This window comes from Bos mutus, chromosome 22 (assembly GCF_027580195.1).
Source record: "Bos mutus isolate GX-2022 chromosome 22, NWIPB_WYAK_1.1, whole genome shotgun sequence".
NCBI lineage: Eukaryota > Metazoa > Chordata > Mammalia > Artiodactyla > Bovidae > Bos > Bos mutus.
In genome coordinates this window covers 17673785-17688122 of record NC_091638.1, presented here as the reverse complement: position 1 = coordinate 17688122, position 14338 = coordinate 17673785, and the positions used below count along the sequence as shown (strand labels likewise).

The 14338-nt window shown below is 48.0% G+C and overlaps 1 protein-coding gene across 2 annotated transcripts in view; it reads right to left on the bottom strand.

Moving 5' to 3' along the window:
• The window catches only part of SRGAP3 (SLIT-ROBO Rho GTPase activating protein 3), a 246088-nt gene that overhangs the window by 76688 nt on the left and 155062 nt on the right, over positions 1-14338 (bottom strand). For both annotated transcript variants that reach the window (XM_005907082.2, XM_070359891.1), the window contains exon 4: positions 6739-6801. In XM_005907082.2, coding sequence (XP_005907144.2) covers positions 6739-6801 — 63 coding nt within the window. The remainder of the gene's footprint in view (positions 1-6738; positions 6802-14338) is intronic.

Genomic DNA, 14338 nt, shown 5'->3' with positions numbered 1-14338 from the left:
GCCCTCATTCTTCTAAGGACCACTGCCAGCCCTAGATGACACTGGGCACACGCCTGGCCAGCAGGCTGTGACAGGCTGGCAGGGCCTGCCATGCCCTGGTCTCCCTCCCAGGGCGGCATGAAGAGACAAGCCTGAGAGGAACCTCAGAGTTCCTCTAGCTTCCTGTCTTCATCCTGCAGATGTGGAATCGAGGACCAAAGCCCAGCTAACTTGCACTGCATCAGGGTTTCCCAAAGTGTGCAATGGGAACAACTTACTTGTGTTAGAGAAGTGATTTCAGGTGTTACAGACATGTTATTAACTCTTTTCAGTTCTCTTGGAATCCTTCTGATTATATTAGGGGGAAAAACTCAGCTCAGTGCTCTCATATCTAATGCCTGCCTTGGAGGCAGCACCAAGAATTAATATTGGAAGGGACAGTTAGGGAGTTTGGGATGGACATGTACACACTGCTGTATTTAAGATGGATAACCAACGAGGACCTATTGAATAGCACAAGGAACTCTGCTCAGTGTTATGTGGCAGCCTGGATGGGAGGGGAGTTTGAGGAAGAAGAATGGATACATGTTTAGGTATGGTTGAGTCCCTTTGTTGTTCATCTGAAACTATCTCAACATTTGCTGATCACTATAATACAATATAAAATAAAGTTTTTAAAAAGAATTAACATTATTTTTTCTCTGTTTAGCTAATGGAAACCTTCTTTTATGCCAGTTTGTTTTCACTCACTAATGTGAAGTGTCATTTCCTTCCAAAATATATATGTGTGTGTGTGTGTGTGTGTGTGTGTGTGTGTGTGTGCATGTGCTCGGCACTCAGTCATGTCCAATGCTTTGAGGTCCCATGGACTATAGCCTGTCAGGCTTCTCTGTCCATGGAATTTTCCAGGCAAGAATACTGGAGCAGGTGGCCACTTTTTTAATATACGTGTGTTTATATAAATAGTTGAATGTATTTATGTAAGCAACTTCTGCGGGTGGACTTGGAGCAGGCCCTGCCACGCCCCGACTGGGTGGCCTTGGGCTGGCTACCTGGCCTTTCTGTGCCTCACACAGCTTGTCTCTAAAATGGGTGGTAACAGCACCACCTACCTCAAAAGTGAACTGAGCATGAAAGAATTAAGACACTGGGCGTTGAGACCCATTTCTGGCATGTGATAAGCTCCATGTAAGAGTGGAGGCTCTAAGCACTAATGAAATGAAACAATCTCCAAAACATAACAATAATAGCAAGGTGCAGAGCAAGCTGCACAAGGCCCAGCTGGTGCCCCTGTGCAGGATACGTGTGTCCATGTACCTTGGTGATGAATTACATCTCTCTCCAAGGAGTCACCGCTGAACTAGAAACTAACAACTGGGCATGTATGGGAGGAGGGGGAGAGGCAGGTAACAGGAGACACGCTTATCACTTGGTACCTTTTTGTACTGTTTAACTATCAGGGATTTTTTCCATTGTGCATGCATTATCTATCTCTAACTTTAAATATTCAACAATTATTTACAAATGGTCTCTTTGGCTCGAGTATGAAGGATGGGAGGATGGGAGATGGGAGACCAATCAGGAGGTGGCTGAACTTTTTTAGGCAAAATATTCTCTGAGCTCGAGCTAGCCTAGTGGAGCTGTAGGCAGGAGGAGAGAGGGAAGGAAAAATGAAAAATATTTATGCTTCACTTTCATAAACACACAATGATTTAACACTGATATTTGCCAGGCACTGTGCTATGCTCTATGCCACTCACTCATGGAATCCAGAGGATGAGGTGGTGAATCCCCATATTCTAGGGGGCTGAGACCCAAAGGGTTTGACAAGTGACAGGGCCTGGAACCCAGATCCATTTGGTTCTAAAAACCTGTATTCTTTTCAGTACACATGGCTGCTTCTCCATAAATTAATTACAACAGGGAGAGGTGTTTTTTATTTTTTTAAAAGACTTGATTCAAAGAAAACTATTAAGTAAATGGCACAGAGCCCAGTGGCATGATGAAAGCACGGTGCTTATATTTCAGTGATGACAGATGTCAATCCAGAAAGATACACAGTGAAGCTGGCATGGAGCTGGGGCCAGAACCCAGGTTGCAGGATCCCGTCTCAAGCTCTCTCTACTATTGCATCCCTGAGAATGGTCATCGATAGGGAGACAGGGAGATGCCACTGCAAAAATTTATCTGAGGGCCCAGAATTGATTTCACACGCCTAAACCCAGTGCAAATCAAATCGAAGATGGAGTAAGTAAAAGGTGGAGCCCATCTGTTACTCCAGTGTCCACCTGTCACCAGAAGTGGGCTCGTATGGATGCTCCTCAGGCCCCTCCACATCGCCCTGAACCAAGTCTCAGGGCCCCGCTAGCCATGCTGGGCTGGGAAGGCAGACCCAGCAGCCCTGCCTGGGGGAGCCTCAAGCAGAGCTCCTGAGCCCGGAGGAGGGGCCAGGTGACAGATGCTACAATGTTTGTTAGTGCAAAGCACAACAGGTGCATTTTGTGATGTAGAACTATTGAAAATCTGAACATATTTTTAGCTGAACAACAAAAACAGAATGTGTTGTTTCTGTTTTGTTTTGGCTTTGCTTCTTCCAGAAGGACTGGCACACTGGTCCACATTCTCGACCTCTGCCCTTCTTTCCTCCCAGGCCAATACACGATGAACAAGAGCCATATTGCGCCAGGCTGATGGGAGTCTAGGGGAAAAGAGGTGAGGTGTGACGCGGGGTGTGCATGTGTGTGTGTGCGTGCGCCTTGGCATGTTTTAGAAAGAAGGGCACCTCAAGGTGATGAGGACTAGGCAGAAGGAAGCCTTGTCAAGTGAATGAATAAACCAATGAACAAATGAACTAACAAAATGCCCAGCCCTGCAGTCTTCTCTGTGTCCTTTCTGATCCCAGATGGGGACAAGTCTTTTCCCTAAAGTGGGAGATGGGCAACCTTAAGCATTCATCTCTATCATCATTATGCCCTTACCACCTCTTCTATAAAACATTACAAGAAAAAACATGGGATTCCTGGACAATCCTTTCTCAACATCATTTCCTTTTTAGTCCCTGTGGTCATGACTCGGGCTGGGGGAGGAGGGAACATCTAAAGGCTTGCAAAATCAGGCATGGTAACCAGAAAGAAATCCCCAATAACAAAGCGTGGAACTGGGGTCCAGAGTGCCCCCAGTAGCGGGGTGCTTCGGTAGATTGTTTACAAAGATGGCCTCAGCAGTGGCTCGATGGCCTCAGGGAGATCACTTTGCATTGGCACTTCAGAAGCAGTTTGCCTCTCCACCCTACAACTGTGGACTTGGCTGTGTGACTTGATTTGGGCAATGAGCTGTCAGCACATGTGACACAAAGGCTTGAAACCCCACTGGTGTTTTCCCATTTGGAGCTCTTTTTTTTTTTTTTGATTGGTCAGGAAATTTTAGCTATATCACTGGCTCCACTGGAACCCAGCCCAAATCACTAACCCACAGAATCATGAACAAATAAAATAGTTGTCATTTTCAGACACTGAGTTTTGACATAATTTGTTACACAGTCATTGATAACTGATACAGCCTTAAGCAAGGCTTTATTTCTTTGTGCCTCAGTTTCCTTATCTGTAAAATGTGTGTTAATTAAATGATACATATAAAGTATCTAAAAGTGTGAAATACATTCTGGCCATGGTTGTTATTACTATCCTTGTTTTGACAATAAGGAAAAAGGACGATATTTGACTTGGCTGAGCTGGGAGGTCGTGCAGCAGAAATTCAAACCCACCCCCCTGTAATGTTTGCTCTGCTACGATCATATGTTGTCTCCCCTACTGAGAATTCCTTTTCTCTTCCTCTCTACCTGTCTGCTTTGCTAATTCCTACCATCTACAGGCACTGGGCTCAGAACTCACCCTGGATTTCAGTAAGCCTCCGGGAGCCAGCCCTTCACCTTCTGAATCCTCAGTGAGTCTCTCACGAATGCCCACACTCCCCTGTCATTACCTCACTCAGCCAATCTGTCCGGACTGCCTTCTAGGTGGCAGCACCACCCTCGGGGACAGCGGTGGGGACACTACAGAGAACCTGGAGCCACCGCCGGGGACCCCCAGTCCAGGCGCCCTCCCTCCGAGTCCACGTATCCAGCCCACGCTAGGCTCTGACCAGTTCACAAGTTTACTCTCATCTTCCCGGGCAGGTTCTAAATTCCTTGCAGACAAAACCAGTTTCTTTCATTTATTCACAGATCCCTCCTTCCATCCCTGGGAATAACAGGGATGTACAAGACACTTCAAAGACCAGCTCTTGAAATGTTCACAGCCTGCTGCTCTTCCTCCTGTGGTGCTAAGACCATAGAAGGCAGTCCCAAATATCTGAATGTAAGTGAATTTCTGGTCAACGATAGAAAACTCAGTGCAGACAACAAATGACCTGGTGGGGGTGGGGGTGCTGTGGGCACTGCCAGGGTCTCACTTTTCTGCAGCAAGTGGCAAAAGGAGAGAGTGGGGAGGGGCTGCCCCTTCCTTCCCCCTCAGTTCTGAGGCCATTGAGAGGCCGCTGGGAGATGGGAAGAGGGACCAACCTGCCCACCTGGCCTGTTTGTCTAATACCAAGGGCATGCACTTCTGTCCAGACACCCTGCCCCACGGCCAGCAGGGACACACGTGTGTAGGCACCAGCATCACCCTCTTGGTCCCTAACAACTGCCTGCCCGATCCAGCCCACAAACTGGAGAAAGCTTCTATTGCCAACCTGAGTTTCACTGAGAGCTGAAGAAAGACACAACAGCCAGGTGCGATCTGAGGCTTTGGGCCTCGAGTGTAGCGCTTCTCACCAAAATCTGACTCCAGGGAGTGTATATGCCAACTGAACAGACAGGGCAGAGAACTTCAGGATAACACAAGGAGTTTTTTAAAGCAGCCGCAGAAATTTGAGGCCCAGAGGTGACAGCTTTCTTAAGGTGGTGGAGCTCGGTCTAGGTTTACAAACTGAGTATGACACAAGTAAGTGTAAGAGGACAGAGGGAATAACAGGGGTGAAGGAGCCAAGGTGGGGGGATTTGGGGGTGAACAGAGAGCACCCAGGAGGGGCGCCCAGCTGAAGCCCAGAGGAAAGCTTCAAGATCTGAGTGGGAGCAGCCAGGATCCCAAATACAGACCCAGGTGCTGGAATACCATGGAGGTGAAGTGCCTGAGAAACAGGAAAAGGTCCTGGATGGAGAACAAACCCTCTGCAGAGAAACATTTCATCTGGTTTCCGGTCTCGCCCCGTTGTCACCATGCTCCCCCGCCGCAGGAACGCACAGCCTGCCTCACCCTCACATGCTCCAGGGAGCTGGAGACAGAGTGTGAGATAACTGTGGGCTCCAACACGCTGTGCCTCTGGGCTCTCTTTCCTCCTGGTGTTCTTCACATGTCTTTCCTTTCGTTCTCTAATAAGCAGGCATTATTACTTCTGCCTATCAGCTGGATCTGAAGCCAGGTGTCTGGCTCCAGAGTCTGTGCTATAAACCATGAGGTGATTCTCCCCCACAATCCCAGCTGCCTCAAAGTCAAGTTATGTTTTCTCCATCAGCAGTGCCTCTTTTCACCCGAAGCAATGATCTAATTAAAAACTGTCAGGGTTCAAATTTTTCTCCTTAACTTGGAATCATAGAAATATGTGTTTCAACGTTGGTAGACCAACCACTAGGAAGTCTCACCCCCATTTTTCTGATTGGGAGACTGAGGCCCAGAAGAGGAAATGCCTGGCCCAAAGTCTCATAGCTGGTTGGAGTCTGACGCAGGACTTCCTATCTGAAGTCCAGGCTCTTGGGCAAAGGCTCTTAGCCCCTGAGGGGTCCACCAGCTACTAATCACACAGAATGTGGACTGAGAAAGATAACAATATCAACGAGAGGGGCCTTCTCACAGCCTGCTCTTGGTCCTCTCATACCAGGGATTTTCAAATATAATTTTAGCCTCAGAATCCTCCCCTTTTAATGAGACATTTGATAAGTAATCTCCACATACTTAAAACATAACAATTTGATTCCAGCCTGGTGGCCTTAGGGGTGGAAGTCCTGTGGTTCTGTCTGCTGGGCCTCCCGACCCCTGGGGCTGTCCCTGGGGCTCTCACTCCTCCCCAAGGAAGCCCATGGCTCCTCAAAGCACAGGCTGTAACTGCCAGCACCACTAACCAGTGTGCTTGTGTTCCCCATTGCCTTACCTTCTTGGATTCTAACACCCATCCCAAACCCAGTTAGATCTCAAGCCCAAGCAGGCAGCAAGGTTAGTTCTGGGCCAAATTGTGCACATTCTGAAATTATTACCCTGAGATGGCAAGGCATGCTTATCAACCCCACCCCGGCCTCATGTGACCCTTCAAATAGTGCTCCATTTTGCAGATGAGAATACTGAGACCCAGATGAGCTCCACGCACCACAGTCAGTAAGAAGTGGGCCTCAGCTTCTTCCTGTCCTGCCTGAGCCTGGCTCTCCCCACCACAGCTTGGCATCTTCTGCTTTGAAAGGTAACATGTTCTCATGGCTGGCATATAATCTGAATCTCTGTGAACTTTTACAAACTAAATGTGCCCAGGGCCCCTCCCCAGATATTCTGAAACAGAAGCTGGGGCTGTAAGCCATTTTATCCCACCCTGATAATCCTGCTGTCACTCGAGCAAAGGACAGAGCAAAAGGGCCCAGGGTTACCCCAGACCACTGGTCAGCTTTCCTCCAGTGCTGGGCATGGAAGCAAAGGGGGCTCAATCCCAAACAGTGGCAGAACCCAGGGTGAGACTTACTGTGTAGAGCTCGTTGGTGACCTTCAGTAGCTCCTCATGCATCTGCAGGCCGATCTCCTTGCTCTGTAATGTGGAAGAACAAATGTCAAAGGGGCAGAAGGGTGCTGGCTGCACTGACCAACTTCCTTTTCAACACAGAAAGGGCAGCAATGCTTGGGGTCACCTGAGAAGGGGTACAGTAATCCACATAAACCTCACTGACCCAAATCTGAATTCTTCAACTTATCTCCATGAAACGAATCCACAGAGAGAGATTCCTTACAACAGGAATTCCTGGACCATGTAAGCTGGGGAACTCTATATATCACCTCCCTACCTTGGTGAGTCACAGGGACATCATACCAAAAATTCTGAGGAGCCCCACAGCCAATCAACCTGTTCATCTTTCTGTAATCCTGGGTATCCTAAGCTGATGTGGTCAGAATGTGTGTCCCTAGCTCAGCATTCCTTAACATCTCATGAGACTGGAGTTCCAAAGAACCCGGTTTAACAAATAATTATCTAGCCTTTCAATTCAGTGAACAGCCCAAGTAAACAGAGAGTCCACTGGAGCATGAGGCAGGCCATATGGGTTCTAGCCTGGCTGCATCACTGTCTGGCCCATGGCCTTGGAACTGAAGTTATTGAATCTATAAAATATATATATATATAAACTTTCAAAAGTTGCTTGAGCAAAATGAGACAGGTTTTCTTACTGCAGAACTTTTCAGAGGCTTTCATCCCCTCATGTGCATGGACTTTCTAAGGCGGGGGGCATATAGCACGCAAGTGTAGTTGACCTCAACCCAAACCACAAGGTGACATATATATTTAATACATTGAGGGACACAAGTCAAAGAACAATGAACAAATAATTTCCAGGTCCTCTCCAGCCTGAAGAGTCCAGGATTATGTTATTTTGTGTATTATTATTATTATTACAGTCAGCCAAGTATTCTGTATCCAAGGATTCAACCAACTGTGAATTTAAAATATTTGAAAAAAATAATCTAGAGAGTTCCAAAAAGCAAGGCTTCGATTTGCCTTGTGCTGCCAGCTATTTACACATAATTCTATTCACACAGAATTCATAACTATTAACATGGTATTTACATTGTACTAGGTATTATAAGTAATCTAGAGATGATTTAAAGTATATGATTTAGAGAATGTACATCTTTATATGCAGATACTATGCCATTTTATACAAGGATCTAGCGCATCTTTGGATTTTGGTATCCACTTGGTTGGCGGGGGAGGTGGCAGTGTTGATGGTCCTGGAACTAAACTCCCCATATTGCTGGATGACTGCACTGTCATTATTATTTGAGGGGAGAGAAACTGCTCTCCCTGTTTTCCCAGGTCATCGTGTGAAACTTCCATATTGACAAAGGCAGCTCTGCCCCTTGACAGCAGAGCCCTCCTGTCCTTTCTCTCAGCTCCCTTGGCCTCCAGCATGGTCAGCAACTGACTTGCAGAGACCAGCCTTCCTCTAGTTCCTGCACAGATCAGAGCCCTGGACTCTGGGGTCGCTAGGAAGATTCAGCACCAGACACGCCTTCCTAGGCTCTGCTTCAGGCCCATCTCATTCCCCTCAGCTTCTAGGCCTGGCAGGGCCAAGAAGCACCTCTCCAAAGGCAGCCCTTACAGGTGTCAGATTTCCTAACAGAGAACAGGAGCTCTGGGGCAATTCCAGAGATCTGTTTAGACCTCCCTCCAGCTCTGCTGACTAAAGCAAGGGGACCCAATGCAGAAGCTCAGGACTATCTCAGCAGAATTTTCTGTGTAGAGCTCCCAGGGAACCTTCTGTCACATCATGGGCATCTACAGAGGTACCCAACAAGCCGTTTCCATCTCCTTCCACTCTCCCTGAGTCTCAGCAGCTGCCTCAGTTTCTCCTGCAGCCCCTCCCCCTGACGTTTGCTTCAGACTCTCTGACACCCCTCAGTGACCTCCTCTTGGTCTGGCCAACGTCTCTAACACCCAAGACTTCGTTTCTTATGTATTTATTTTTATGATATAACTTTTTTGCTAGGTAACAAGTGCACGTGGTTAAAGAAACTCTAACAGCCAGCAAAAAGTGAAAAGTAGGTCTCCTGAGTTCCCAGAACCCCACTCAGAAGCACTTACTATTAAAGGTTTCTTCTGGTGCCTTCTAGAAACAGTCTATGAATATACACACATACAGCTGGATAGCATATGTTCTTTTTTTAATATAAATGAAAGTAATCTACACAAGCTTTTGCATCTTGCTTTTTTCCACCAAACAATGTATCTGACAGATTTTTTTTCCTTGACAGGCCATGTAGCTCTTGCATTCTCCTTTTCTATTAATAATAGCGCTTGGGGTTCCATACACCAGATATGTCATAACTAATTAACCAGCCGGTTGTTTCCAGTCTCTTAATATTCCAAACAAGGATGCAGTGAACATCTCTGCACTCTGTCACTGTGCACATGGGCAGGGACCCTTGTCAGATAAATTTCTTGAAGCAGCTCTATTGGGAAGAGTCTGGCCTTCTCAGCTCTGCCCCAGCCAGCTTCCCATGCACTGCTGACTTCAGCTCCCACTTCTCGGTGATTGGCAGCCATGTCATCACCTCCATGGCCCTCTCTTGGGCTCTGTCTGCATAACCCCAAAGACCCTATCTTCAGCTGTTGCAAAACAATATAATTTGGATGACCCCCTCATCACATCAAATTCAAATTATCCAAAAGAAAATGTGTGATGTTTCCTCCATCTCCTCAGGTTCAGTCAATGGGATAATATCTTCCCAGACATGGCGACTGGAAATTTGGAGCTATTTTTGACACTTTAAAAAAATTCCTCCATCCTCAATCCAACTTGTCACCACATCCTACCGTCAAACTGCCCAGTACTTTGTTCTCTGCAGCAGACAATGCCGACTCCCTCCCCAGCATCCAATCTTGCCTTTCCTGCTTCCTAACAGAGCCATGAATCTGGCTCTGTGTTCATCTCTCCAGTCAAGTTCTTTCAAGGACATAGCCTACCCCATCCCGACTCAAGATGGTGCATTCTGTATGTGTTGTTAGTCCAGGGGTGAGTATGTGACAACTGCATGGAAGAGGACTGAGAAGGTTGAGGGGAAGGTTTCAGCTCTTCTACTGAGTGGTAGCAAAAGTGCCTGGAGTCTCAGTGGCTATCAGCAGACCTCTTAGGACCAGGAGAGGAAGCAGCTTCGGCTGGCAGAATGAAAACCTAAATCCTAATGACCTCCCAAGAAACTGGTTGAACTGAATCCACAGGCTGTCTCCTGCAGAACTTCTACTTTTGTGGCTTTACTAGTTAAGTTATTTAAAAGCTGGATTTTCTGTCACTTGCAGCCCAAAGCAACCCACATTTTCCACCCCCAGTCCCGGAGCAAGCAATGGCATCACTGCAGGGCCCAGATTCCTGAAGCTGCCCCTCAACAAAGTCCTGACTCTAGCCCCCCATTCCTCATGCCCATCCCAGTGTCATTTCCTAGAAGAGTATTTTACTGTGTTCCTCCAAAACTGTCTCACTGCCTACGGGATCGAGACCCAGCTCTTAAGCTTGACTTTAAAGGCTCTATGTGACCAGCACAGGGTGATGTGCTTGTGTGCTAAGTCGCTTCAGTCATGTCTGACTCTTTGTGACCTCGTGGATCGTAGCCTGCCAGGCTCCTCTGTCCATGGGATCTCCCAGACAAGAATACTGGACTGGGTTGCCATGACCTACTCCAGGGGATCGTCCCGACCCAGGGATCAAACTTGCATCTCCTACACTGGCAGGCAGGTCCTTTACCATTAATGCCATCTGGGAAGCCTAGTTACTAGGTGGAGAGGGCTCAAATTCAGAGCCAGAGAGATGGAGATTGGAGATAGGATGTTAAAAACCATTTAACCTCTCAGCACCTCTGCTTCCTCGCATGCAGAAAGAGTGCCTGTTACTGTCCTTCTTTGCACTTACAATGGGAAGCATAGTGATCTACTTGTTTATGCATTTGTCACTTTTTTCCCCATTTGAAGGTAAACTCCATGGGGTCAAAGAGACTTTCTCCCTGGTGACAGATGCTCAGATCCCCTCGTTGCTGGGGCCACTGGCAGCAGACAACCCCCAGCTGAGAGCATGCTTCAGTGATGGCATCAGAGGGCATGGGGACAAACCCTCCAAAGACTGACGCCTCATCCAAAGATATGGGGCGAAGAAACCAGTCTCTCCTGTCTCAACCTGGACAGCTTTAAAGGGTCATTCTATCTTTAGAACTCCTTGTAGGGCTGGCTAAGACCTTGAGTAAAGACTGCCTGCATCACACTTGACTTCACTCTGCTCCCCTTCTCCACCCTCCCTAGGGGTGGATCCCAAGTATCTCCCTGTTAAATTTATCTGCTGTTAAATTTAGGCCTCAGAGTCAGTTTCCCAGTCCCCAGCTTGCAGTGTCTCACTTTCCCACTCTTTCCGCGATGCCACAGAGCCTGTCACCCAGTGGGTGCTCATTAAATACGCTTGCTGAGTGAACCTATGAATGAACGCAGTGATGATTCCACTAAGCCTTAGTCTCCTCATGCATAAACATGGAACGATGCCATGGTGTCATGAAGCCCTTGTGAGGCCGGAAAGAGGTGGCAGCACTGGTGTCATACCAGACACAGGAGAAGAGCTTGGGCAATCATGTTACAGCCTGAATCAATACCTACTGGATGCCAGGGGCAATATGAAGAGGTTGCCCAGGAAAGGGAATTCATAATTGAATTTTTTATCAACTCTTCCCAGTTTGGTGGGATCAAGGGTCAAGAACCAAAATAGCATGATGTGGAAAAGGCTTCAAAAGAGTGAAAGAGGTGATATGGGATGAGGGGATAAAGAGGCTGGAGGGACCACCTCACCTTGCATGGGTGGCCAGAGACGGCATTCTAGGCAAAGGCCACAGCCTGAGCAAAGCCACGTTCCCCAGGAACAGGGGGAAGTATGGTTTGCAAAGACAGAAGCATAACAACAGAAGAACAGAAGACATGCTTGACATGGAGGCTGGGCCAGATCACAGAGGCTGACAAAGTGCATCTGGGAGCCTCCGAAGGTCTGCAAGCAGGAGTGTCTGATGGGCAGTCTGTGCTCTTTCAAGAAGATGAAGCTGTGGGTAGATGGAGGGTGGACTGGATGGAGGCAGTAAGTTTCCAGAGGGAAACTGCCTGAGTCTCTGCTCTCTCCCCATCAGCACCAGCCTGGGGGACTGCCACAGTGGGTGCTCAGCCAATAGTTACTGAACTGTGAAGGACTAAAGGCACTTTAGTTTTCATGGTTGGGTTTTGTTGGGAAAGGAAATAATCTCAACTACAGTTCCAGAAACTACTGAATGAGGAACCCAAACCAAACATTCCATCATGAACAGGAGGCCAAATCCCTGATCATCCCCGGCAAACATCACGCCCAGCCCTTGGGGACCCCAGGGGCAGTGTATTCACACTCTCTGTCCACATTTCTCGCATGACTTTCATGCCTATAGAGGCTGGGGTAGTGCATTGCTTCCTTCATGCACAGGAAGTATGCAGACTGTAAAATATAACTATATTGGGCCAACGTAGGTTCAACCACAGCAGCCCTGGTTCCTTGCAGTGGGAAGGACAGAGCCCTGTCTCTTTGACCCCAAAGTCTATAAAATCAGGTGGCAGGTGGCCCCAGCCCTGCCTCTTTTTTTGCCCATGGCAAAGGACAGTTAAACTTCCCTTAGGACCAGATAACTCTGAAGGAGGTTGGGGAGCTGTCCTGGGCTTAATTATAAGATGCTTAGCAGCCTTCCTGGCCTCTAATTTCTAGATGCCATAAGCACCCTCTACCCCAATCCCAAACTGCAACAACAGAAATTATCTCCAGACATTGCCAAACGTTCCCTGGGGGACAAAATCACCCTGGGTAGAACCGCTGCCCAAGGGCTCCAAGTGGCAGCCTCTCTAGCCTACAAATGTGTTTTATTTGGCCATTCAGAGTGTTCAAAAAATCTGACTCTTCCCAGCATTTAAAAATAAAAAATTCTCCTTACACATCCAGATTTTCAGCTTCTCTTGCAAAACTAAAAGATCCAGAGAGGCTGAGCTCCCCAAATTGGAAAACGGGGGCCCCTCTGGATGGATTGTGCTCTCCGGTTGGCCACAGAATCTCCATTCATTTGTCCATTTGAGTTTATGACCCAGAAACCAGTGGGGTCTCCCTGGGGTGGCTGTCTGTATCCTCCTGGTGCTCATCCAGACAGCCATCCCAGAGCTGCCGAATCTGAACCTGTGAGAGGATCTTTACATAAGTACCCTTCTCGTGTCCCCACCTCTGAGAGCTACCGAAGAGTCTGCTTCCTGAGAATGAACCTCCGGACTCCCTTGTGGACCCCAACACCACTGCCTTTGTAGAATCCCACACCCCTGAACCCATCCTCCTGCTCACACTACTGTTTCCTGGAGCTCTGTGGCCAGGTCCTCACCTGGCTTCAGTTTGATTTACACAAGCATTTGTTGAATGGCCTACTAGACACCAGCCTCCACGAGGCACTAAAGACTCAAAGCTGAGTGAGACCTGGCCCCTGTTCCATCAGCCACAGCCAGCATTTCTGGAGTACATTACATCAGTAAACACCGTCCAAAGTCACCTCCATACGTTATCCAATGGAAACCATTAAGGCAGGTACTATTATACCTACGAGGCAGAAGAAGGCTGGCAGCTCAAATGAGTTAAGCAACTTGCCCCAGGCTATACAGCTCGGAAGGGGCAGAGCCAGGCTCAGGTTTTGGTTGGTCTAACCCCAAAGCTGGCACTCGTAAGGACTTTCTGTGGTCTGTTTCCCCAGCACCTAGATGAGATGTGGGCACACAGGTGAAGAGAAGCCACTGCAGTGCTGTCACAGAGATGAGTCCAGGCCAGAAGTCCAGGTGGCAAAGGAAGGCATGCCCTCTGGACTCCACCCGCCCATCATGTGCATGCTCTCACCACCTGTGCAAAAATCTGCATCCCTGGTCCTTGCCCTCACCTGCAGGCAGCTCAAGTTCTCCTTGACTTGGTACTCCTTGGCTCGCTTGCCCTGCTAGGCCTAAGTCAGCCATGCTGATCATCTCTGGCTTCTTCCTTTCTCCTTGCTCTGATAACAAAAGATGAGACATGGGTGGGACTGACTGCCGCTTGCCTTGTCATGCCAGATGGTCCATCCAGCACGGGACCCGGGATGACCAGGTCCTCTAGCGCCTTACGTCTAGTGACTGGGTCAGAGATGGAAACATATTTCAGGCTGAGCTGATGTGAATCTTCCCTGAAGTTTTTTAAGAACCATATTCTCAGAACTTCTCTCCTCTGGGGTTGCTAAGCTAGGACGTCAGGGGTCTTGGGCTGCCCACCACAAGGATAGTCGGGATCTTGGCAACAGTATTTGTGTCCTGATCTCGTGATGCTTAGATAAGACCTACCTGTGGACTTTTCCAGCTTATAGAATCTCGTGAATTTCCACCTTGGCTCATGTGAAAGAATACTGATGCATTCTGTGCTTATTTTAGCATGAAGACACCAAATGACCACGGGGCGAGACAGTTTTCGGAACCTCTACCAAACACCAGCTTTCAAACAGTTTCTGCAAAAGAACCACTTTCCAACCAAGTAGAGAGA